Raw genomic sequence first — 25,359 nt, 5'->3', positions numbered from 1 at the left:
CCAGGTGCCCCTAGAAATTTTTTTTTAATTAAAAAAAAAATCTGGGGACCTGCTGTGTAAATGCGGGTATTAACTAGCCTATGAGAATACTGTGAGGGTCTGAAGCATGGTCTCTGCCTAGAGAAGGAGGTTGCTCAGGAGGGGGTAAGGGAATTTCCACAAACACAAGCTGAGCATTCAAATGGCCTGGAACAAAGGCAGCACTACAGGATGAACGGAAAGGCTGGGCTGGGAACCGGAATAGTCTGGTTCCCATTCTGACTCTGCCATTAATTAGCTGGGTGATTTTAGGTAAGATTCTTAAACTCTGTGGGTCCCACTATTTCATCTGTAAAGTGAGGTCAGATAATAGAAAGTGAGGATCTGAGAGTATGGAAATTAGACCTGAGATGAGGTACACTGAGGAAGGCTAGGTTGCTGCTCAGTCTGGGCCTCAGAGGCCAGTAGGATCTTGGTGGAAGTCTGTCTCTCAGTCCAGGGCATGCCACCCTACCCAAGACCAGGCACTGTATATCCATGACTGGCTTAATCTAGCAGTGATTGTCAGGCGAGGTGGGAGAGGCTAGGGAACGTTATTCTCCCCACCTCTGCCTGAAGTATACAGTAGATTAACCTCTTAGGAATCCTGTTTTGGGAATGTCCCCAGGTTGAGAGTCATTGGTCATTAACTTTGTAGGCTGAGAAGTGGTTTGCTAAAAGCAGCCAAAGTTCATAAGTCTCACAAGGATTGGTTCATACTAACCAATATCATAAGTGATGAATCTAAACCTGGGGATTAATTTACTAATTTCTAATGAACCAGAATCAGCTGATCACCACAATCCTATCAGATAAGTATGTAGGGAAGTTTACAATTAGAAAAGAGGCGTGATGAGTTTGAAATCAGAGTGAGTGCAGTTTGTAAAATGATATTTATGGTAAATATCATTGTGTGATCATATAATTAATTCATCGCTACTAAAGGGATATACCTGGCAACAAATGAGATAGGTGACTGTCTGGTTAGGCCACTCCCTGCCTGGGGTGGCCCTAGACACACAAGGTAACTCTTGCTCTTAAGTTTTATCTTACCTTATTTCCACACAGACATTTTCCTTCTCTTAACTCACTCATCGTCCAGGTTTCAGTAGTACTGAGTAGGTTAGTTTCTTTCTTATCTGTCTTTTTCCCCCTGATACTATAATCTTAGGATTTAATATTTAAAAAATCCTAGATTTACAGATAATTTACATAGGACTATTTTTGTCCTGTGTTTTTATTCTAGGTTTTTGAACAGCTTTACTGAGATCTAATTCACTGACTGTAAATATACACCCAGTTAAAGTGCACAAATGATTTTGAGACCTCATAGCAAATGGAACCATATACCACGTGGTCGTTTGTGTCAGTTTCTTGACTTAGGAAGAGGTTTGTCCATGTTGTTGCCTCTGTCAGTACTTCCTGTCTTCTTATTGTTGAGTAACATTCCCAGTCGTGGCTATACCACATGTTGTTTATCCATTCATCAGTTGACCGACATTGGGGTTGTTTTCACTCTTTGGCTACTGCTGGTAGTGCTGCTCTGAGCATTCATGTACAAGCTTCTCTGCAGACATGCTTTCATTTCTCTTGGCTCGTATATCTAAGTAGGGGTACCCCAAAGCCTACCGAATATACCTCGGATAATAGGAGTGGAGTTCCTGGGTCGTCTGGTAACATGTTAAGGAGCTGCCAGACTGTTTTCCAATGTCCCTGAACCATTGTACACATTCCCACCAGCCAAGTCCTTGGCCTTGTTTCTATACATCATTGTCAACACTTATTATTATTGTCTGTCTTTGACTGTAGCTATTTTAGTGGGTACAAAGTAGTATCTGACTGTGGTCTTGATTTGCATTTCCCTGATGACTAATGATATGGAGCCTTAAAATGTACTCAGTGGCTCTTTGTATGTTCTCTTTGGAGGCATGGAGAAATGGAGAAAACCCATTTTTAGATTGGGTTATTGTCTTTTCATTGTTAAACTGTAAGAGTTCTTTATATAGTCTAGACCCTTATCAGAAATATTATTTGTAGGGGCGCCTGGGTGGCTCAGTTGTTAAGTGTCTGCCTTTGGCTTGGGTCATGATCCCAGAGTCCTGGGATCGAGCCTGGCATCAGGTTCTTTGCTCTGCAGGAAACCTGCTTCTCCCTTTCCTACTCCCCTGCTTGTGTTCCTTCTCTCGCTATCTCTCTGTCAAATAAAAAAAAATATATATATATTATTTGTAAATATTTTCTTCAGTTCTGTGGGTTGTCTTTTTACTTTCTTGATGGTACCATTTTCAGCATAGTTTTAATTTATTTTTTCTTTTTGTCTCTTGCACTTTTGGTGTCATATCTAAGAAACCATTGCTTCCCAAGGTTATAAAGACTTGCTTCTGTGTCATCTAAGAGTCTTCTGACTCTTCTAAGAGTCTTCCACTTCTATGAGTTCTTTCGAGTTAACTTTTATATATGGTGTGAGGTTCCAACTTCAGTCTTCTGTGTGTGGATATCAAGTTGTCCCACACCATTTATTGAGAAGATTCTCTCACTGCGCATATTTTGCTTTTATTTTTACTAGCTTCGTTAGGGTACTCGTTTTTTCGGGGCACTTGGACACCTTAGCTGGCTACAGGTCGTGAAGATTTTTAGACTCCTCCAGTGATGGGCCTTAGACCCAGATGCCCATTAGGTGGAGAACCTTTGTGCCATCTGGTGGACAGTGGATTAAAATACAACATACTCCTTTGGGGTCAGGTTGCCCATCTATTTGTACCTATCATTCTAAGAGAGGTGGTCATCGGTGTGTTGAATTGATATTTTAAAAAGTGTGATTTAAAAATTTTAGCCTCGCTTTCTTATGATCTCACTTTGTGTGCCAGAAAGATTCGGTGTTTTTAGCCAAACTCTTAGATTTCTGGCAGCCACTCTGATCTTGCTGGTTCTACCTTGTGGTCAGCCAGGTCTGTCCCACGAGCGTCAGACTGTCACCTACCCATCGGCTCTAGGGAGTCTTTCTGGAAAATTGAGAAATCAGTGATGTCAGGCTCTCATGAATTTGAGGCTTGCCTGCACTTTATTATTTTATAAAACGAAGCTCTTTGTGGGAGTCCCTGACCACCCCCCATCTACTCTCTTTATTTCCTCACTTATTTTGGAATTAGCATTCAGTATTTTGCTCCCAGGGAATGATAATAGGATTTACCACCACATTCTGGAGAAGATGGATTCTTTGAGTTATTGTTCAGTTTCCAAGGGAATTGGGAAATTTAAAGGCTTATGTGCCACTTAAAAACAGCCCCGAAAGCAACATATTTCGATTGCATTTAGGGCATCAAACAGTCACCTGCGGCTCTCTTCCTGACAGCCCGTCCTTCCTTTAACGTTGTTTATGCAGCCTCGCTGACAGCTTAAAAAAGCTAAAAAAGCTTCCCTAAAAAGGGAAGGTAAAATGTAAATGAAAGCGAATTGACATGTTGCATCTTAGCTCAATTAACACCTCCCTCCTCCCACATCCAAACTATGTGAGGATGATTAAAAGGCTGAATCAGGGTACACATTTCACCAAGATGGCAATTTGGTGGTTACTTTATGATTTTTTTTTCTTGTTTACAAACTTGGACAACGGCAGGATGTATTTAGCGCTGTAATGCAGCCCTGGAGCCCTGGGCTTCACAGCTCAGATCTGTGGTTGGTTGGTTGTTGTTTTCCCTCAAGTTGTTGACCTAAATGAGTTTGATTGGTGTTGACGTTGATAGAGAAAGGCTTTGCCAGATACAGTCACAGGATCACTGTGGCTGAGAGTCTGTCTAGTCTGCGCTTTGCAGGTCTAAAAACTTGGTTTTGTCAGTGAACCTAAGTGTAACCAGGTCCTCGCACAAACTCACGCTAGTCAAATTCACAATGATCAGTTATGAAACTGGACACTAATTTATTAATTTACAATGAGAACTCCAGCTTTTCCAGGATATATCCATCTCTGCTGGTCATGGTTCCCTGTTCCCGGAAATAGGATACCTAAGAAGTTAATTGACAATTAGAAGGCTGCTTAGTAAGTAGGGAATCTGAGGAAATGAAATTAGTAGTCCTGAGGGATATTTCATCAAGGCCACAAAGAAGTCTTATATAGTTTCCTGTCCACAAAGAGAATAAGCTCTCCCGGTAAATAGAATTGTCTTCTAGATTCAGCATTTATGTTTTTGGACAGGTTGGATAAACACTGCCAAATTCTTGTTCTTTGGCTTCCCTTTTCTGGACCAATACCCCTCCCCCCTCCCTCCCCTCCCCTCTCCTCCCCTCTCCTCTTTTTTCTTTTCTTTCTTTCTCTTTCTTTCTTTCTTTTTTTCTTTTTTTCTTTCTTTCTTAGATGGAGGGAGGGAGTATGAGTGGGGAGAGGGGCAGAAGGAGAGAGAATCTTAAACAGACCACCCCACTCCCCGGCTGAACGTGAAGCCTGACACTGGCCTCCATCTCATGACCCTGAGATCATGGCCTGAGCTGAAATCAAGAGGTGGGCACTTAACTGCGGCACGCAGGCGACCCAGATGTCCCCTTGTCCACAGAACATTGTTCTTTATATACGTTAACAAAATGGGTTAGCTGTGGCCTGTGTTTTTGCTTCTTCAGTTGTTGCCAGTTATGAGACTATCGGAGGCTAGGTAACTGGCCACATCGAGCAGATGTGGTTCTCATGTCTCCTTGTTTTATATTTCCCATTTCTTCAGCATATCCCCTATGCAAAACTTCACAGTTGCTAGAAGAACCGTATCAGCAAGCTCTGTGGGGAGAAGCTCATTGTAACCAAATAAGTATTTTGTGTTCCATCTATATGTTAAGGTCCATCTACTCATATTAATTCACAAGTTTCAAAATAATCTCAGAAACTTCAATTACTGGGGCACCTGGATGGCTGGCTTAGGCTCTGGTCATGATCCAAGGGTCCTGGGATCAAGCCCCACATCGGGCTACCCACTCTGCAGAGAAGCCTACTTCTCCCTCTCCCACTCCCCCCACTTGTGTTCCCTCTCTCGCTGTGTCTCTGTCAAATAAATAAAATCTTAAAAAAAAAAAAAAAGAAACTTAAATTATTCCTTCCCAGATTGCTTTAACCTTTATTCTTTCTTTCCCTTCCTTCCTTCCTTTCTTTCTCCCTCCTCCCTCTCTCCCTTTCTTTCTTTTTTAGATTTTATTTATTTATTTGACAGAGAGAGAGAGAGGAGAGAGAGAGAGAGACAGCAAGACAGGGAACACCAGCAGGGGGAATGGGAGAGGGAGAAGCAGGCTTCCCGCTGAGCAAGGAGCCTGATACAGGGCTGGATCCCAGGACTCTGAGCCGAAGTCAGATGCCTAATGACCGAACCACTCAGGTGCCCCACCTTTATTCTTTCTTGACAGGAATAGTCCATTTGGGCACATTATTAACTCCCTAGTCTTTTTTCTTATTCACAAGGCTGGGCAAAGAATAGTTCCTTTTCTTCTATGTCCTCTAAATTTATCCACAAGCTTTCACAAGCCCCATTATGGAAAAATGTATTTTCTTTCCTACTGATAGTCTCACCCCTTGGAGTGACTCTTCTTTCTAGTAGCACGTTTTAAAAGCCATATCGAAGAAAAAAAGTAAATAGTTTTTGCCTAAGGAACAATAAATAGGTTATAATATTTTTGGTTTAGAATCATGGCTTAATTTTTTAGCTTGGGGCTTGGCATTTTCCTATTCTGAAATATCCCAGATCCATAATTAATTTCCAGGTATTATAAGCTCTTATTTGCCAAAGCATAAAAATAATATATGTGCTAGTACCCTCCTTTTCATCTTGCTGGATTTTTTTTTCATAGTCTCTTATGCTTTTTTTCTTGACTTTCTTTGATACCATATTCTTGATGTCACTTTTAGCCACAGCGTTGATTACTTTCTATTTGGAATGTTCCAACTGTAATTTTTTTTCCCTTTTTATGCTTGGCCCAGATTTGTTAGATTTCTAATTATGTAAAAATGAGCAAGAAAACAAAACTTACTGCTCTGTAGCTGATTAAAATAGGAAAATAATTTGAGGTTTAGAGGATAATACGTTTAATTTTTTTCTTTCAATTATAAAAGTAAGAAAGTTTATGGGGCACCTGGGTGGCTCAGTGGGTTAAAGCCTCTGCCTTCGGCTCAGGTCATGATCCCAGAGTCCTGGGATCGAGCCCCACATGGGGCTCTCTGCTCAGCAGGGAGACTGCTTCCTCCTCTCTCTCTGCCTGCTGCTCTGCCTACTTGTGATCTCTGTCTGTCAAATAAATAAATAAATAACTCTTTAAAAAAAAATAAGAAAGTTTAGAAAAACATAGAAAACTAGAAAAAGGGAGAAAAATCCATATTCTGCCACCCAAAGTAATCACCATTCATGTATTTCTTCATCTTTTCCCTTATGCATAACTGTTCATGTATTTTAAGCTTGTGACCATGCTTGGATAATTATATAATTACTGTAAATATTTTATTTTATTTTTAAGATTTTATTTATTTGAGAGAGAGAATGAGAAAGAGAGAGCATGTGGGGGGGAGAGTCAAAGGGAGCAGCAGACTCCCCACTGAGCAGGGAGCCCTATGTGGGACTCAGTCCTGGGTCTCCAGGATCATGACCCGAGCTGAAGGCAGTTGCTTAACCAACTGAGCCACTCAGGCACTGTACTATAAATGTTTTAAGTAAACTTGGATCATGGGCTCAGCTTGGCTAGAAATGCATTTGTATCATTTTAAATAGACCTTTAAAGGTGTTTGGTAAATATTTATTAAATGAAACGAGTGAATCCTTGTCCCTCTCTGTGCCTCAATTTTCTCATGTCTCAAGCAGGATAAATTAGTTTACAAGAGGTTTGTGAGAATTAGTGAAAAACAATAAATATTCAAAGCAGCTAGGTCTTGTTGTAACTCTCCTAGCTATAGTATTACTTTTTTTTTTTTTTTTCCTAGAGAGCACTGCTGGAGAAGAAGCAGAGAAAAAAGCGCCTTGAGCCACTTATGGTACAGCCAAATCCAGAAGCAAGGCTTCGTCGATCAAAGCCAAGAGGTAGCGAGGAGCAAACTCCTTTGGTGGAACCTCATACCCCACAGAACGATGTCATCTTACATGGTGTGTGTTAGGCAGCATCTCTTCCCACTAGGGTACAGTTTTCATAAAGCTAGGAGAGGGCAGAAAGATTCTCAGATGGACCAAAGGGACAATATTAGCATCATTACTAGGTACCTTCATAAATTTTCATAATCACATTCTGGGTCTTAGAGTGAAAATAAAAGCAGTGGTTTAATTAGTGGAAGATACCCTGATGTTTGTACCTATCCTAGAGCTATTGTCTTCATTGCCAAATGGTTTAGTCCAGAATGGTCTGTGTGAGGAACTTACAGCCTTGAATGTCATGTCATGTCATGGCAGAGTTAGCCATGACGCCAGGAGTAGTAGAGAGCACCCAGTCTTCCGATAACTAGGACTCAATGGACTGCGTGAGGTGGTGAGCTATTGACTTGGACAGGATCTGAACTTTGGCAGACCTACTTTGTTTTCATGGTCTTAGTCTTTAGTTTCTAAAGCATGACATCAGGTACATTTTATTTAGTAACAGTCAGAACATGTTAATAAAATGAACACCAGTCTGAGTTACTCTATTAACAAACATCCACATGGATGTTAAGGAAAGAGAAGTGAAATGCTTGGATGGTTCTTAATTCTGATCACATACACCAAAACCACCCACCAAATAACAGATAATACTTTCCTCTTTTCTCTTCTCTTTTGGACCCTAGGCATTGATGGTCCAGCTGTCTTCTTGAAGCCAGATGCTCAAGATTTGGAAACCAAACTTCACGTTCTCTCAGTAGGCTCCTCTGCTACAGAAGAAGATACTGAAGAAAGTGCTGATGGAGAAAGCACTTTGGAGACTGTGTCCAAGCCAGATCTCCAGGAGATTCTCCAAAAACATGGTAAGGATTGGTAATGAAAGTAAGGCAGTTAATCATCTTAGCCACGTATAATCTTTTCCTTTCCTTGCTTTCATTGTCGGTTAACAATCTAGATGGTTCAAAATTGCTTGGAATGTGGCTTATGGATTTACATCTTTGACATCTGAGAATTGATTATTGTTAACCACAATAATATTTACCCTGTTGCCTGAGAAAAATAAGATAATTACATATAAATTATCTGCAGCATTAGCTACTATATGTGACTATTTCTTTTTGACATCTTATTTTTAGTTCCCACTCCCTTCTTTTGACAAAGTTGCCACTCAACACCCCTACTCGGCCTCCATGTCACAGATTTATTGATCTAGTGATGGCTGATGAGGAATACAAATGGGATCAAAATATACTTAAGTTAATACTTTTCTCACTAGCGCCAACTTTCTGCCAGTTGGAGTTACCACTTCCACAAATATTCCTGTACACCTTAGAGAGCTCTTGTAGTTTTCTTTCCTTCTTAGAAAAATGATTTTCTGTGGGAAGAAATTAAGTGTCCCCTTTTCAGGTGAGAAGACAGAAACCTGGTCATGAGTAAGTATTTACTGTGTACCTCCTTAATCATAGGTAGGCATTATAGGCCTGGGATGTGTGAATCAGGAGGTTCTACCACGGAATGGTAGACCAGATGTACATTCAAACACAGTCACATATTCATTCATTTAGAAAATATGTGTTGAGTATATACTAAATACTGGACATTGTTATAGGCACATAGGCTACAACAGTAAACAAGGGGTCCTGCCCTCCTGAAGTGTTTATTCTAATTGAGCCATCATGTACTTAAATAGCCAAGAGAGCATTGAGAGGGGTACCAACCCAGAGCTGAAGGTTTAGAAAGCTTTCCAGGGAGAGTGACGTCTTAAGCTACAGCCTGATGCAGGAGGTAGAGCTGGCCAGTCCAGAATGGCTGGGCAGCACAGTATGAGCGGATAAGGTGGGAAGAGGGACTAGAGAGGTGAGCCTGGAGGGGTGAGTGGGCTCTGATTATATAGGCCAGTATAGGCCATATTAGGAACTTGGACTTTATTTGAAAAATAACTGAAACCTATGAGGGAATTTGATCTGAGGAATATTATCACCCAATTTGGGCTTAATGGGAAAACTAAGAAGAATTACGCTGCACCATAAGGAATTAATTGAAGGTGCGGGCGAGGCAAGTGTAGAGGCAGGAAGACTTATGGAGGAGATGGTTTGGCTGGTGGCCTGACCTGGAGTTATAATGTAGTATATGCAAGAGTAAAAACCAGGGAGAAATAGAATTACATTGCTGGGGCAATGAGAAGAGACAAGAAAGGCATCAAAAGAGAGCAATTAAGCTGAGCCAGGAAGGATGCGTGGCCTCCTGTTTACTGGAACATCTGTCAAAGCAGCTGCAGACTGACATTTTGAATGTCTCTTGTATGTCAGGCACTTGCCATACATTATCTCAATTAATTTAAAATTTATAGGGGCTCCAGACTGGCTCAGTTGGAAGAGTGGTTGACTCTTGATCTTGGGATCATGAGTTTAAGCCCCACATTGGGTACAGAGATTACTAAAAAAATAAATAAACTTAGATATTTATAACAGTACTTTGGGGGCATTCGTGCATATTAGTCTCTCCATTTACATGTAAGAAAATTATATATATTACATTTGTAATTATACGTAGCCTCTCAGACAGGCTAGGTAATTTGTTCATGGTCACATTGCTGGTAAGGTGACACACTTGGGTGGAAGAAAGAACATGTGCAAAGGTATTGGGTATAAAATCATGATATGTTATGAAAACCAGAACAGATGGCAGGAGCACAGGGTGTGGCAGCAGCCATGGTAAAGGGGGTCAGAACATAGGTCTGAAACCCGGGTTCTTCCTGGGTTCTGAATCTCAACTCTGCCACATCTGGCTGGGAAAGGGGGAACACAGCTTTCCTTTCCTCTGCCTCTGTTTCCCTGTCTGTAATAAGAATGTGATTGTGGCATTTCCCTATTATTTTACTACCACTACTGTTACGACAAAAGAAAGTGAATGATGTGGAGGAGTCAGAGCAAAGACAACCTTCATTTAATCAGAAGCTAAGTTATCCCAAGTCATCTAGCTAAGTAGTGGCAAACCTAGATTTTCTGATTCTTAGTCTAGTTCTTTATCCCTTACTGTAAATACCGAGTTCTCCTCTTCTACCCTGCCCTATGAAGTGATGGCTATTTTTTTTTTTCCCCTAAGAACTGGCCTTTCTGAGAAACCAGGTGGTTTAATGCCTTTTTACATCCCAACAAGTTGCATCTTGACCATAAAACCCATTAAGCACTTTTTTAAAAAAAAGATTTTATTTTTTTGGAGAGAGAGAGGAAGGAGAGAACGCGAGTAAACATGAGCAGGGGGAAGTCTAGAGGGAGAGAGACTCCCCACTGAGCAGGGAGCCTGATGCAGGACTCGATCCCAGGATCCTGGGATCATGACCTGAGCTGAAGGCAGGCACTTAACTAACTGAGGCACCCCATTAAGCACTTTCTTGACTAAGATCTAGGATGTGTCAGTTTGGCAGATTATATCCCTTTAGTGGGTCCAGTTTGTTTTTTCTACAAGTTTGGGAGAAATCTTTGAACTCCATTGTAAAACATATATTCATATAAGCTGAATTTTTGGCATAAAAATGGCATTTGCAAACATAGTACCAAGTGAAAATATCCATGATTGTGAGGTTTTATGCCTTTTTGCTACAAAAGAAAAAAAGGTTAACATTTTAGAAAACAAAGAAAATACGTCCTTCACAAACCAAAGAGTTTTTTTAATAGTAGCTTTATTGGCGTATAATCAACATACCATACTATTCACCCATTTAAAGCGAACAGTGGGTGTAGGAGGGGAAGATGGCAACAGAGTAGGAAGACCTTGGGTTCACCTCACCCGACCAATACAACTAGATAACTATCAAATCATCCTCAATACCCCAGAAGTTGATCTGAAGACTGGCAGAACATATTCCACAACTAAAGGTAGAGAAAAGGCCACAATCGAAGAAGGTAGAAATGTGGAGACATGATTTCGGGGAGAAATGGGTCATGGCTGCTGTGGTGAGGAGGGAGCTGCACTCATGGAGAAGGGCAAGAGACAGATTAACACACAGGGAAGTGCAGGGGTAAACAATCCCCATAGCAGTTGGTTTGGAAAGCAAGAGGTGCTGAATTTCATGAGTTCCTGCAACCAGCAAGGCTTAAAGCCTGGAGTTCTAAAGGTCAGCGGGCTTGGTTCAGGGAGAGCCTGGAGGGCACTGTGCTGCTCTTGGAGGAAAGGCAGGCAAACAACCCATGGACATACAGAGTGGAAACAGCAATCTGAAGAGTTCCAGAGCACACAACGAGGAAGTTAGTTGTTAATCTTGGAGCATTTCCCAGAGAGACAGCGTTGGTGGAGACACCCCTTCAGGAACAGATACTGGCAGGCACCATTTCCGTCCTCTGCCCCTTAGTATAAGCACACAGCCACCTGTGGGAACCAGTGCAGCACTGACACTTGCTACCTAACTTGCTTACACCAAGCCCTTCCTACCGTCACTGGGATGGGCCTACCCCTTCCCAGTCATGCATGCCTCAGTCCCTTCGGAGGCTGGTGCCCTCCTCCAGATGACCAGGGCAATACTTATATCAGACAAAATAGACTTTAAAACATATATTGTTAACAAGAGACAAAGAAGGACACTATATAATCATAAAGGGGACAATCCAACAAGGTGATATAACAATTCTAAATATTTATGCTCCCCACCTGGGAGCACCCAAATACATAAAACGTTAAAAGCAAACATAAAAGAACTAATTGAAAATAATACAATAATGGTAGGGAACTTTAACACCCTAGTACATCAATGGACAGATCATCCAAACACAAAATCAAGAAGGAAACAGTGGCTTTGAATGAGACCATGGACCAGATGGATTTAACAGATAAAATTCAGAATATTCTGTTCTAAAACAGCAGAATACACATTCTTTTCAAATTCACATGGAACATTCTCCAGACTAGATCACATATTAGGCCACAAAACAAGCCTCAACAAATTCATAAAAATCAAAGTCATACTGTGCATCTTTTCTGACCACAACACTATGAAACTAGAAGTCAGCCACAAGAAAAAAATCTCTGGGTTTTTTTCCTCTGGAAAAGACCATGCATACATGGAAGTTAAATAACATGCTTCTAAACAATGAATGGATCAACCAGGAAATGTAAGAAGAGATTAAAAAGTGCATGGAAATAAAATGGAAATGAAAACACAGTGTTCAAAACCTTTGGGATACAGCCAAAGCTATTCTAAGTGGCAAGTTTATAGCAATAGCCTACTTCAAGAAGCAAGAAAAACCTCAAATACACAACCTGACCTTATACCTAAAGAAGCTAGAAAAAGAATAGCCATATAAAACCCCTAAAACTAGCAGAAGGAAGGAAATAATAAAGATGAGAGCAGAAATAAGTGATAAAGGAACTAGAAAAAAACAATAGAAGAGATCAATGAAACCAGGAGCTGGTTCTTTGAAAAAAAATCAGTAAAATTGATAAACCTATAGCCAGACTTGTCAAGAAAAAAAGAAAAAGTGTTCAAATAAATAAAATCACAAGTGAGAGGAGAAATAGCAACTAATACCACAGAAAAACAGTTAAAAGGGAATATTAAAACGCATACCAACAAATTGCAACCTGAAAGAAGTGGATAAATTCCTAGGAACATGTAACTTACCAAAACTGAAACAGGAAGAAATAGAACATTGAGCACACCAATTACCAGCAAATAAGTAACCGAAAAAATCAGTAATCAGAATCTGTAATCCAAGAACTCCCAACAAACAAAAATCCAGGACCAGATGGTTTCACAGATATATTCTACCAAACACTTGAAGAAGAGTTAATATCTATTCTTCTCAACTATTCCAAAAAATAGAAGAGGAAGGAAAATGTCTAAATTCATTCCGAGAGACCAGCATTACCCTGATATCAAAACCAGATAAAGATGCCACCAAAAAACCCACAAAAAACAAAAAACAACAAAAAAAACCCCTACAGGACAATTATCTCTGATGAACACAGCTGAAAAAATCCCCAAAAAAAAAAAAAAAAAAAAAAAAAAAGTACTAGCAAACTGAATTCAGCAATACATTAAAAAAATTATTCACTATGCTCAAGTGGTATTTATTCCTAGGTTGCAAGGGTGGTTCAATATTTGCAAATCAACCCACATAATATATCCACATCAATAAAAGAAAGGCTAAAAAGCCATATGGTTGTTTTAATAGAGGCAGAAATAGCATTTGACAAAGTTCAGCATCCATTCATGATAAAACAAAACAAAACACTCAACAAAGTGGGTCCAGAGGGAACATACCTCAACATAATAAGGGCCATGTAGGAAAAACCCCTGTGCAGCTAATATCATCCTTAATGGGGAAAAACAGAGATTTTCCCTTAAGTTCAGAAAAAAGAACAAGGATGTCCACTGTCACCCCTTTTATTCAACATAGTACTGGATGTCCTAGCCACAGCAATCAGATGACAGAAAAAAATAGAAGGCATCCAAACTGGTAAGGAAGAAGTAAAACTTCTCTGTTTGCAAATAACATGATACTATATATAGGAAATCTAGAGGCATCTGGGTGGCTCAGTTGTTGAGCGTCTGCCTTCACCTCAGGTCGTGATCCCAGGGTCCTGGAATTGAGCCCCTCATTGGGCTCCCTGCTCGGCGGGAAGCCTGCTTCTCCCTCTCCCATTCCCCCTGCTTGTGTTCCCTCTGTCGCTGTGTCTCTCTCTGTCAAGTAAAAATATAAAATCTTTAAAAAAGAAAAAACCCAAAGACTCCACCAAAAAGCTGCTAGAACAGATAAATAAATTCAGTAAAGTTGTAGGATACAAAATTAATGTACAGAAATCTGTTTCATTTCTGTACACCAGCAATGAAGCAGCAGAAAGAGAAATTAAGAAAGTAATCCCATTTACAGTTGCACCAAAAATAATAAGATACCTAGGAACAAACCTAACCAAAGGGGTGAAAGATCTGTACTCTGAAAACTGTAAAACACTAATGACAGAAATTGAAGATGATACAAAGAAATGGAAAGACATTCCATACTCATGGATTGGAAGAACAAATATTGTTAGAATGTCTATACTACCAAAGCAATCTACACATTTAATGCAGTCCCTATCAAAATACCAATAGCATTTTTCATAGAGCTAGAACAAACAGCCCTAAGCTTTGTATGGAACCACAAAAGGCCCTGAATAGCCATAGCAATGTTGAAAAAGAAAAGCAAAGCTGAAGGCATCACAATTCTGGACTTCAAGTTATATTACAAAGCAGTAGTAATCAAAAGGGTATGTACTGGCAAAAAAAAAGACACATGGATCAATGGAACCAAATAGAAAAATCCAGAAATGAACCCACAATTATATGGTCAATTAATCTTTGACAAAGCAGGAAAGAATATCCAGTGGGAAAGAGTGTCTCTTCAACAAATGGTGTTGGGAAAACTGGACAGCAACATGGAAAATAATGAAAATGGACCACTTTCTTACACCAATCACAAAAGTAAATTCAAAATGGATTAAGGACCTAAGTGTGAGACCTAACACCATAAACATCCCAGAAAAGAACACAGACAGCAGTAAGTTCTCGGATACCAAATATAGGAACATTTTTCTAGATAAGTGCCCTGAGGCAAGGGAAACAAAAGCCAAAATAAACTGTTAGGACTACATCAAAATTAAAGGCTCTGTACAGCAAAGGAAATTATTATTATTTTTTAAAGATTTTATTTATTTACTTGACAGAGAGATCACAAGCAGGCAGAGAGGCAGGCAGAGAGAGAGAGGGAAGCAGGCTCCCTGCGGAGCAGAGAGCCTGATGTGGGGCTCGATCCCAGGACCCTGAGATCATGACCTGAGCCTAAGGCAGAGGCTTTAACCCACTGAGCCACCCAGGCGCCCCAGCAAAGGAAATTATTAACAAAACTAAAAGGCAACCCATTGAATGGGAGAAGGTACTTGCAAATGAAATATCCAGTAAAGGGTTAGTATCCAAATATTTGAAGAACTTGTAAAACTCAACACCCCAAAAACAAATAATCCAATTAAAGAAAGGGTAGAAGACATGAATGGACATTTCTGCAAAGACATCCAGATGGCCCACAGACACATGAAAGGATGCTTAACATCACTCATCATCAGGAAAATGCAAACCAAAACCACTATGAGATATCACCTCATACCTGTCCGAATGGCTAAAATCAACAACACAAGAAACAACAGGTGTTGGCAAGGATGTGGCACTGTTGGTGAGAATGAAAACTGGTACAGCCACTGTGGAAAACAGTATGAGTTAACTTCCTCAAAAAATTAAAAAAAAAACCTACCCTGTGATCCAGCAGTCTCACGACTACAAAAAAGAATACAAAAATGCTAATTCAAAGGGATACAGGAACCACTATGTTTAGGCAGTATTATTTATGATAGCTAAGATATGGAAGCAGCCCAAGTGCCCATCTATTGATGAATGGATAAATAAGATGTGGAATATGTATATTATATGAATACATATTAATATAACTGTATGTATTCATATATGATTATATATAATATGAATGTTATGCTCCTATAGAAAAGAATGAAATCTTGCCATTTGCAATCACTTGGATGGAGCCAGAGAGTATAATGCTGAGTGATATAAGTCAGTCAGAGAAAGAAAAATACTATATGATTTCCTTCATGTGGGATTTAAGAAACAAATGAGCAAAGGGAAAAAGAGAGAGACAAACCAAGAGACAGACTCTTAACTACAGAGAACAAACTGATGGTCACCAGAAGGGAGGCTGGTGGGGGGATGGGGAAATAGGTGATGGGGATTAGGAGTGCACTTGTTGTGATGAGGACCTGGTGATTATAATAAAACTTAAAAAAAAAATGTGACCATGTGTGGTAAGTGATGTTAGCTAAACATAATGTGGTGATCATATCATGTCACAATATATACAAATACCAAATCATTATGTTATATGTCAGTTATATCCCAATAAAATATAAACAAGAAAAAAAAACAAAATGAACAGTGAACAGTTCAGTGATTTTATTTTTTTTTTAAAGATTTTATTTACTTATTTGACAGAGAGATAATAAGTAGGCAGAGAGGCAGGCAGAGAGAGAGAGGGAAGCAGGCTTCCCACTGAGCAGAGAGCCCGGTGCAGGGCTCCATCCCAGGACCCTGAGATCATGACCCAAACCTAAGGCAGAGGCTTAACCTACTGAGCCACCCAGGTTCCCCAGTTCAGTGATTTTAAATCTATTCATAGACATCTGCAACCGTCCTTACAATCAGTTTTAGAAAATTTTCATGACTCCCAAAAGAGATCTCATACCCATTAGCAGTCACTTCCGATTTCCTCCGACCCCTTCAGCCCAGGCAACTACCAGTTTACTTTCCATCTCTGTGGATTTGCCTATTCTGAATATGTCATATAAATAGAGTCACACACTATGTGGTCCTTTATGAGTGTCTCCTTTCACTTAGCATAATGTTTTCAAGGTTCGTCCATATTGTAGCACTTCATTCCTTTTTATTGCCAAATTAACATTCTATTGATGGATATGCTGCTGCTGTGTTTCTGTCATCAGTTGATGGCCCTTTGGGTTGTTTCCACTTCGTGCTATTATGAATAATGTTGCTATGAACATTCATGTATAAGCTTTTGTGTGGACATATATTTTCTTTTTTTAAAAATATTTATTTATTTGACAGATGGAGATCACAAGTAGGCAGAGAGGCAGGCAGAGAGAGAGGAGGAAGCAGGCTCCCTGCTGAGCAGAGAGCCCGATGTGGGCTTGATTCCAGGACCCTAGGATCATGACCTGAGCCGAAGGCAGAGGCTTTAACCCACTGAGCCACCCAGGCTCCCCTGGACATATATTTTCACTTGAGATTAATTTTTTAACTGGCCTTTGTCTTATCCGTGGGTGTCCCTGAGCAAAGCTAATATCAGTGTATTTCTGAACTGTGTAAAAATAGGTCATAGTTGTCCCTTCTCTGAGATGGCTGACTGTGGGAAGGAAATGGTTTGGAGGAAAAAACCACACTGCTTGTTGCTAAGTCTACTTGTAAATTCATGATTTAGATATGGGGGGCAACTTTATCCTATAAAGAGAGAAGGAATTTAGTTTTGCTGTTGGGCAAATGATTCTTCCCTAGCCTGATATTACCAAATGTAAATTTGAGTACCATACTTCTCTTACAACACACGACACACTTTATTTTATGTCTGTGTTCTAGCCCTAGATATGCTTCATAAACAAGAAACAAAACAAGAAAGACTAAAACAAACAAACAAAAACCAAGAAAGACTACCACAGACTCTTCCTCAAATTCACATAAATGTGAGGATAAAATGAGAAAATAGTTTTTAATCAGTTAGTTTTAAATTTTTTATAAAAGGTGCTTCATAAATCCAAGGTAATAGCATTTCCAACATTCCCAACTCTAGTTAACTAGCCTAGAGATGAACAAAATGCTGGAAAACAAAAAAGTAACTGATATAGAGAACAATAGATTATTGAATTTTTTAAGTTGCAGTGAACTATACATAAAATTTACCGTTTTAGCCATTTTTAAATGTACAGTTCAGTGACATTAAGTACATTCATATTGTTATGCAACTTTCACCACAATCCATCTCCAGAATTTTCATCTTCCCATAATAAATCTCTGTATCACTAAATAATAGCTCCCCATTCTTCTGTCCCCTGCTTCCCTGGTAACCACTATTCTACAAAATTTCTGTCTCTGTGAATTTGACTACTCTAGATTTCTCATATAAGTGGAATCATACAATATTTGTACTTTTTTTTTTTTAAATATTTGCTCTTTTGCAACTGGCTTATTTCACTTAGCATAAGATCCTTCAAGGTTCATCCATGTTGTAGCCTATATCAGAATCCCATTTCTTTTTAAAGCTGAGTAATATTCCATTGTATGTATATACCACCATTTGCTTATCTGTTCATCGGTTGATAGCTATTTGGGTCATTTTCACCTTTTGGATATTGTGAATACTGCTGCTGTGAACATTGGTATATAGGTATCTGTTTGAGTATGCTTTAAGTTCTCTTGGTATATACCCAGAAGTGGAATTGTGAGATCATGTGGTAATTCTATATTTAAATATTTTGGGAACTACCATACTGTGTTCCACAGTGCTTGCACCATTTTACATTGTCACCAGCAATGCACAGGTTGCATTGAGGAAGGGTTCCAATTTCTCTACATCCTTGCCAATACTTATTTTCATTTTTTTGATAATAGACATCCCAAAGCTTAGGAAATCGTATCTCATTGTGATTTTGACTTGCATTTCCCTAAAGATGAGTGCTGTTGAGCATCTTTTCTGGCACTTATTGGCCATTTATATGTTTTCTTTGAAGAAATGTCTGTTCATATCCTTTACCCATTTCTGGGTAAACGGTTATTTGTTTTGTTGTTTGTTTTGTTGTTGTTGAGTGTGTTTTAGGAGTGCTTTTCTATTCTGGATATTAAGCCTTTATGGAAAGGGAAAACAAGGGATAGATCTAAGTGAGAATATGAAGAAAGAATTGTCTTAAGTCAGAATAGCTGGACTGTTTTAAGCAAGAAAGTTGAAATTATATTTGGTTCAACAATTTATTTTTTTTAAAACCAGTGTTGGCAGTTTTTGACAGTTCTTCCTTTCTGCCAGGTATCTCAGGTAGTTTGAACTTCGATGAAGAGGAGACCGATGGGGAGGAAGAAGGGAAAAAATTATGTCATTCACCATATTCGGAGGCAGAGAGACCCAATTCTGCATCCAGCCAGAAATCAACTACAGTATGTAGTTCAGAAATTTCTTCCTGGGCAACTAATTTAACTATTTCCCAAATGTATCTCTAGAATTTAAACACAATTACTGAATGAGGATTCCTTCAAAGATTGAAGCTCAAATTTAGACTTGAAGTTCATGACCTCCCTAATTTCTTGTGTCTCAAGCCAGCTCGTGTGAAGTCCTATCCCACTTTTGTACTTAGCTCCTTCATTACTCCCAATAGCCACATACTTATTTAACTTCACAGAGTTTCCCCTTATTTCTTCAGAAAACTAGATACACTGGGGTATATCATGAAATTATTTTGCCCATTAATTGTTCCTGGAAGAGAATAAGAAGTTTTGTGATCCCACCTCCTCTTGCTCATGTGTATGGCTCTTCTTCTAGGATACGGGAGCTTCGGGAACTGCAGCCCAACAAACGGAAAACCAGCTGGGGGAAGTGGAGAACTTAGAGGACTTTGCATATAGTCCTGCCCCTCGGGGTATTACAGTCAAGTGTCGGATAACCAGGGATAAAAAAGGAATGGATCGGGGTCTCTTCCCCACTTACTATATGCACTTGGAAAAGGACGAAAATCGGAAGGTATGAGAATTAACTCTTAAGACAGATGTTGAGAAAGAGAGGAAGAATGTTGTGGGCACAGATTGTTGAAGGGTTATAGGTTAGGAGAATAGCACTGGTTTCAGATCAAGTCAGCAACTCCCAGTAGCTGTGTTCTGTCTTCAAAGACCTCAGAGTCTCAGAGGTAAAATCTGCCCCACCCCAAAGAAAAAGAGTTTTATCCAGAATATAAGAAAATGGAAGAGAATATCTGAATGTAATTATTTGCCCCTCTATCCTATTTTTTGGTGGGGGGAAGGTGTTACTGTGTGCTCTTTGGTTTTTATTTTAGTTATGGTAGGAACATGACACTGTGTAAGTTTTAGGGAATAGGAGGAACTGGAAATAGAGAAGGACATGCAACCGGAATGCCTTATTTCTCACTCTAGAAATTCTAATTTACTTCAAACACAAATTTGAGGCAATTTAATACTTGCCAACGAACATTGTATTTTATTTTGCTACCAGGTCTAAGTGGATGATTTAAGAACATGGAAATGAGATGATGATTGATACCATTGTTATTATAAGTGCTAATTTATTAAGTGTTTATGATGTAGCAGGCATGTGCTAAATGCTTCGTGTATATATTATCTCCTGTAATCCTTACCACAACCTTGTAAGATAGGCCTTCTTATCCCTGCTTTATAGATAAGTAACTGGGGCTTAGAGAATGTCCTGTTTCTCCTGAAGTTGGAAAGACCCTTCCTCACCAAATTAGATGAAGTTTTTTTGAAAAAGCCACTGAAGGTTTTGGGGATAAAGCTGCACATAGTTGCAGTAGCCCCCCGCCCCCAATTTTTTGCTTTCTATGCTTTTAGTCACCTGTAGTCACTGACATCTGGAAGCAGATGGGTCCTTCTTCTGACATAGGTTCAGCAGGTCGATAGTAGCCTAATGCCCCCTCTCTTCAGTCTCATCACATAGGCATTTTATCATCTCACATTAGCACAAGAAGAAGGGGAGTACAGCACAGTGAGATATTTTGAGATGGAAAGACCACATTCATAGAACTTTTATTACAGTATATTGTTAGAATTATTCTGTTATTGTTGCTAATCTCTTGCTATGCCTTATGCATAAATTAAACTTTGTCATATGTACATACAGAAAAAAACATTGTAGTGTTCAGTAGGCATCCACCAGGGGTTGGTGGATAAAGGGGTCTATTGTATGTGGAGAATCCAGCTAATTTTGGAAAGATGTACAGTAGGGAAACCCTGATAGTGAATTCTGAGAGGCATTATAAGGGTGAGAAAAGGAGATAAAGCCCCCAAGGTTGGTCTTCTCCAAGAAAACACCAAATGGCAGATGACACTCGTGCCTCTGGGATGGGAGGCCACACGGCCTCCGCAGCTGTCAAGGCCAAGGAGCTCATAGCAGCAAGACCAAGGATGAAGAGTGGATGTCTCTACCAGCCTAGGTTGTCTGGCCAAGCACATGAAGTTCAGGCCCCTGGAGGAGACCTATCTCTTCCATCTGCCCATCAAGGAATCAGATCACTGAGGTTTTCCTGGGATCGTCCTTCAAGGATGTGGTTTTGAAGATCATGCCCATGCAAAAGCAGACCCATCCTGGCAGGCAGACCAGGTTCAAGGCATCTGTTGCCATCAGGGATTACAGCAGACACACTGGTCGGTGTTCAATGTTCCAATGAGGTAGCCCCTGACATCCGTGGGACCATCATTCTGGCCAAGTTCTCTAGTCGCAGTGCAGCGAGGCCTCTGGGAGTACGAGATCAGCAAGCCCCACACCATTCCGTGTAAGGTGACTGGACGCGGCAGCTCTGTGCTGGTGCATCCCACCCGTGGCTCCAGGGCCCTGGCATCATGTGCGCTGCTCTGTCTCCACGGAGGGTTGCCTAGTCACCCCGGGCAACTTCGCCAAGGCCACTTTGGATGCATCTGCAAGACCGAAAGCTGTCTAATCCTGAGCTCTGGAAAGAAACCATGTTCATGTTCACCAAGGCCCCCTCTCAGGAATTCACTGACCGTCTTGTAAAGACCCACACCAGAGGTTCTGTGCAGAAGACCCAGGCTCCAGCTATGGCCACCATGTAGTTTGTACACAAGAAAAATGAAGGCGAATTAAGCCTGTTAAAAACAAAAAAAACCCAAAAGAGTGACTGTTTGGTACCTGATAGGCACTTGCTAAACATTTGTTAAGTGAATAGTTAGACTGTGGTGGTTCTTTCAGTATTCTTGAGTGACACTTTTTTCTTTTTCCAGATATTTCTTCTTGCAGGTAGAAAGCGGAAAAAGAGCAAAACATCCAACTACCTTATCTCCACTGATCCAACAGATTTATCTCGTGAAGGGGAAAGTTACATTGGCAAACTCAGGTGAGAGCAACATTGTATCACACCTACTCTTTCTGATATTTTTTATTCCTGTAATTTCAGAGGAATCTGTATCTTCTTTACATTGAACATGTACTGATTGTGTACTCTCAAGAAAAAAAAAGTTAATAGAAAATCTAAGTCCCTTCCTTATTTTAATGAGAAATCTTTGAAACAGTGGTGAACATTTGGAGAACAGACAAATGGGCTTCCATTCTGTTCCATACCTGTACTAGATTTGTATTTGTGTGGGGATCAAAAATATAGATCATTAATGGTAACTTCTTCCTCTTGATTCTAGATCCAACCTCATGGGGACCAAGTTTACAGTTTATGACCATGGTGTCAGCCCGACCAAGGCCCAAGGTCTGGTAGAAAAGACTTATATCCGGCAGGAGCTGGCAGCCATCTGTTACGTACGTGCCATCCTCATAATACGTCTTTTCCTGAGTCTTTTTCCTAATTTCCTGGGTGTCCTGCTGGCACTTTAAACGTAACCAACACCGAACTCACACTCTTCCCTCCCAAGCTTGTTTCTATTTCTGTGACCCTCCTTTTCTGTTGCTGGTTGCATTTTTCTCTGTATATTCAAGTTTTAATTATTACAAACTGCCAAGTTTGGTTCTGGCCAGAGGTTACAACAAAGCAGACTGATCTCTTTTTTTTTTTTTTTTTTTTTTAAGATTTTTAAAATTTATTTGAGAGAGAGCATGAGCTTGGAGAAGGGTAGAGGGAGAGAGAAGGAGAGAAGTGGGCTCCCTGCTCACCATGTGGGGCTCAATCCCAGGACTCTGGGATCATGACCTGAGCTGAAGGCAGATGCTTAATTGACTGAGCCACCCAGGAGCACCCCCCCCTTTTAATTGAGGTGTAATTGGCATTTCAGTTTCAGATGTACAATGTAACGATTTTATTTTTTAATTAAAAAATATTATTTATTTTAATGTTTTAAAAAAGATTTTATTTATTTATTTATTTATTTTTAAATGATTTTCTTTATTTATTTGACAGAGAGAGAAATCACAAGTAGGCAGAGAGGCAGGCAGACAGAGAAGGGGAAGCTGGCTCGCCACTGAGCAGAGAGCCCGATGTCGGGCTCGATCCCAGGACCCTGGGATCATGACCTGAGCCGAAGGCAGAGGCTTTAACCCACTGAGCCACCCAGGCACCCCGATTTTATGTATTTATTTAGTTGACACAGAGAGAGAGAGAGCATGCACAAGCAGGGGGAGCGGCAGGCAGAGGGAGAGGGAGAAGCAGAGCCCAATCCTAGGACCCCAGGATCATGACCTGAACCAAAGGCAGACGCTTAACCAACTGAGTCACCCAGACGCCCCCAGATTTACTTACTTATTTGAGCAGGAGAGCGTGTGCATATGTGCATGTGCACACGTGAGTGGGGTGAGGGGCAGAGGGAGAGAATCCCCAAGGAGACTCTGTGCTTAGTCGGAGCCCGATGCTAGGCTCCATCTCAGGACCCGTGACATCATGACCTGAGCCAAAACCAAAAGTTAACCAAACTTAACCAACTGAGTCACCTCGGTGTTCTAATGAAATAACTTTATATATGTATGTATTGCAAAATGATTATCCCAGTCAGTCTAGTTAATATCCATCAGCATACATGGTTATACTTTTTTTCTTGTGATGAGAACTTTTAAGATATACTCTCTTAGCAACTCTCCTATATATAGTACAATATCATTATTATTTTTATTTGCATAGCTGACACACAGTGTTACATTAGTTTCAGGTATATGGCTTAGGGATTTGACAGGTTTATCCATTATGCTGTGTTAATAGGGGGAATAGCTACTATCTGACTGTATTCCTTATGCTGACATGGGCATTTGAATTTCTTACCTCCTGGTATAGGCCCTATGTAATTTAATTTAATTTAAGCTAATGTAAATTAAGCTATAATTCTCACTGTAGATCATATAATGCCATGCCCTCATTGGGAAATACATATTTATTAATGATGACAAAATTGGGCAGTTTGCTCATAATTGTCTCAGATTTCACTTTTAAGACTAAAGAATAGGGCCACCTGGGTGGCTCAGTGGGTTAAGCCTCTGCCTTCGGCTCAGTTCATGATCTCAGGGTCCTGGGATCGAGCCACGCATCGGGCTCTCTGCTCTGCAGGGAACCTGCTTCCCCACCTCTCTCTGCCTGCCTCTCTGCCTACTTGTGATCTCTGTCAAATAAATAAATAAAATCTTTTAAAAAATTAAAAAATAAAAAAAGACTAAAGAATAAGAATAAAGTTTCAAGCCAGTAGTATCTCTTAAATTCAAGTGTTCACATTAGGTGTAAAAGGAGGTAGCGTATTACTTTTCTTTTCTTTTTTTTTTTTTAATTTTTTTTTTAAGATTTTATTTATTTATTTGACAGACAGAGATTACAAGTAGGCAGAGAGGCAGGCAGAGAGAGAGGAGGAAGCAGGCTCCCCACTGAGCAGAGAGCCCGATGTGGGGCTTGATCCCAGGACTCGGAGATCATGACCTGAGCCAAAGGTAGAGGCTTTAACCCACTGAGCCACCCAGGCGCCCCTACTTTTCTTTTTTTGATTCCCTATCTCTCTTCGTTTACCTAAAGAAATCAAATTGTTTTTGACGTCATTATTGGATATTTTACATGCCCAAGAAAATCTTGTGTTAAGAATGTGGTCTCTTTGTTAGAACAAGAGCTTGGTTTTGTGACTATTACATGCCTGCATTGATGAGTGTTTTACTCCATTTTGCATTAAATCTGTACACTGTTTCCTGTACAGGAAAAAAAAAAAAAAAGAATGTGGTCTCTTTTCCTTTCTGTTCCTAAGTCCCTGCCTTATTCTCCTATCTTCCAGGAAACAAATGTACTTGGATTTAAAGGTCCTAGGAAAATGTCTGTGATTATTCCAGGGATGAATATGAATCATGAACGGATCCCATTTCGGCCACGAAATGTAAGTAAGAACAGATTTAATCAGCAAGGGAGTCTGAAGGACAAAATTAGAGTACGAACAAGATCAATACGAAAAAAGTATTGATTCTCGGAGAACCCCCAAGTTTGAGTAGGGCTCGTACCCTTCTTTAGGAGAGAGATCACTCCGGAGCGGCAGGGTAAGTACAATTGCAGAGTATTTGCTAAAGTGGTTGATCCGAAATCGCTTCGCCTGCAAAGAGAAATGCTAGATAATCCATCAGAATTTAAAAATCTGCTTCACTTTTGGCTTTCTTTGTTTCTGCTGTACCCTTTCTGAAACGGAGAAAATACTCCCCTTTTCCACCTTCTACCTCACAGAGTTGAGAGCGAATGATTTCCTATGGTTCTCAGGACTAAGCAGTGATTCTCTCTTCAAACAGGACCACGAGAGCTTGCTTTCCAAATGGCAAAACAAAACCATGGAGAACTTGATTGAACTGCACAACAAGGCCCCAGTCTGGAACGATGACACGCAGTCCTACGTCCTGAACTTCCATGGCCGTGTCACTCAGGCATCAGTGAAGAACTTTCAGATAGTCCACGAGAATGACCGTAAGCCTGCAGGAAGGGTTGGGCGGGAGTAGGAGGAAAGGTGTTCTTA

At 40.2% G+C, this 25,359-nt stretch overlaps 1 protein-coding gene and 1 pseudogene across 3 annotated transcripts in view; both read left to right on the top strand.

The window, feature by feature from the left end:
- Positions 1-25,359, top strand: part of TULP3 (TUB like protein 3) — a 66,800-nt gene that overhangs the window by 39,856 nt on the left and 1,585 nt on the right. For 2 of the 3 annotated variants that reach the window (XM_032874862.1, XM_032874861.1), the window contains exons 3-10: positions 6,959-7,118; positions 7,787-7,963; positions 18,728-18,855; positions 19,238-19,435; positions 21,682-21,794; positions 22,093-22,207; positions 24,640-24,738; positions 25,139-25,310. In XM_032874862.1, coding sequence (XP_032730753.1) covers positions 6,959-7,118; positions 7,787-7,963; positions 18,728-18,855; positions 19,238-19,435; positions 21,682-21,794; positions 22,093-22,207; positions 24,640-24,738; positions 25,139-25,310 — 1,162 coding nt within the window. The remainder of the gene's footprint in view (positions 1-6,958; positions 7,119-7,786; positions 7,964-18,727; positions 18,856-19,237; positions 19,436-21,681; positions 21,795-22,092; positions 22,208-24,639; positions 24,739-25,138; positions 25,311-25,359) is intronic. The other variant, XM_032874863.1, reaches the window with a different exon arrangement.
- Positions 20,811-21,667, top strand: LOC116877829 (annotated as a pseudogene).

Source organism: Lontra canadensis, unplaced genomic scaffold, assembly GCF_010015895.1.
Source record: "Lontra canadensis isolate GAN:19392208 unplaced genomic scaffold, GSC_riverotter_1.0 scaffold53, whole genome shotgun sequence".
NCBI classification, from domain to species: domain Eukaryota; kingdom Metazoa; phylum Chordata; class Mammalia; order Carnivora; family Mustelidae; genus Lontra; species Lontra canadensis.
Note: the sequence above shows the minus strand (reverse complement) of the source record. Positions and strands in the feature narration are given on the sequence as shown.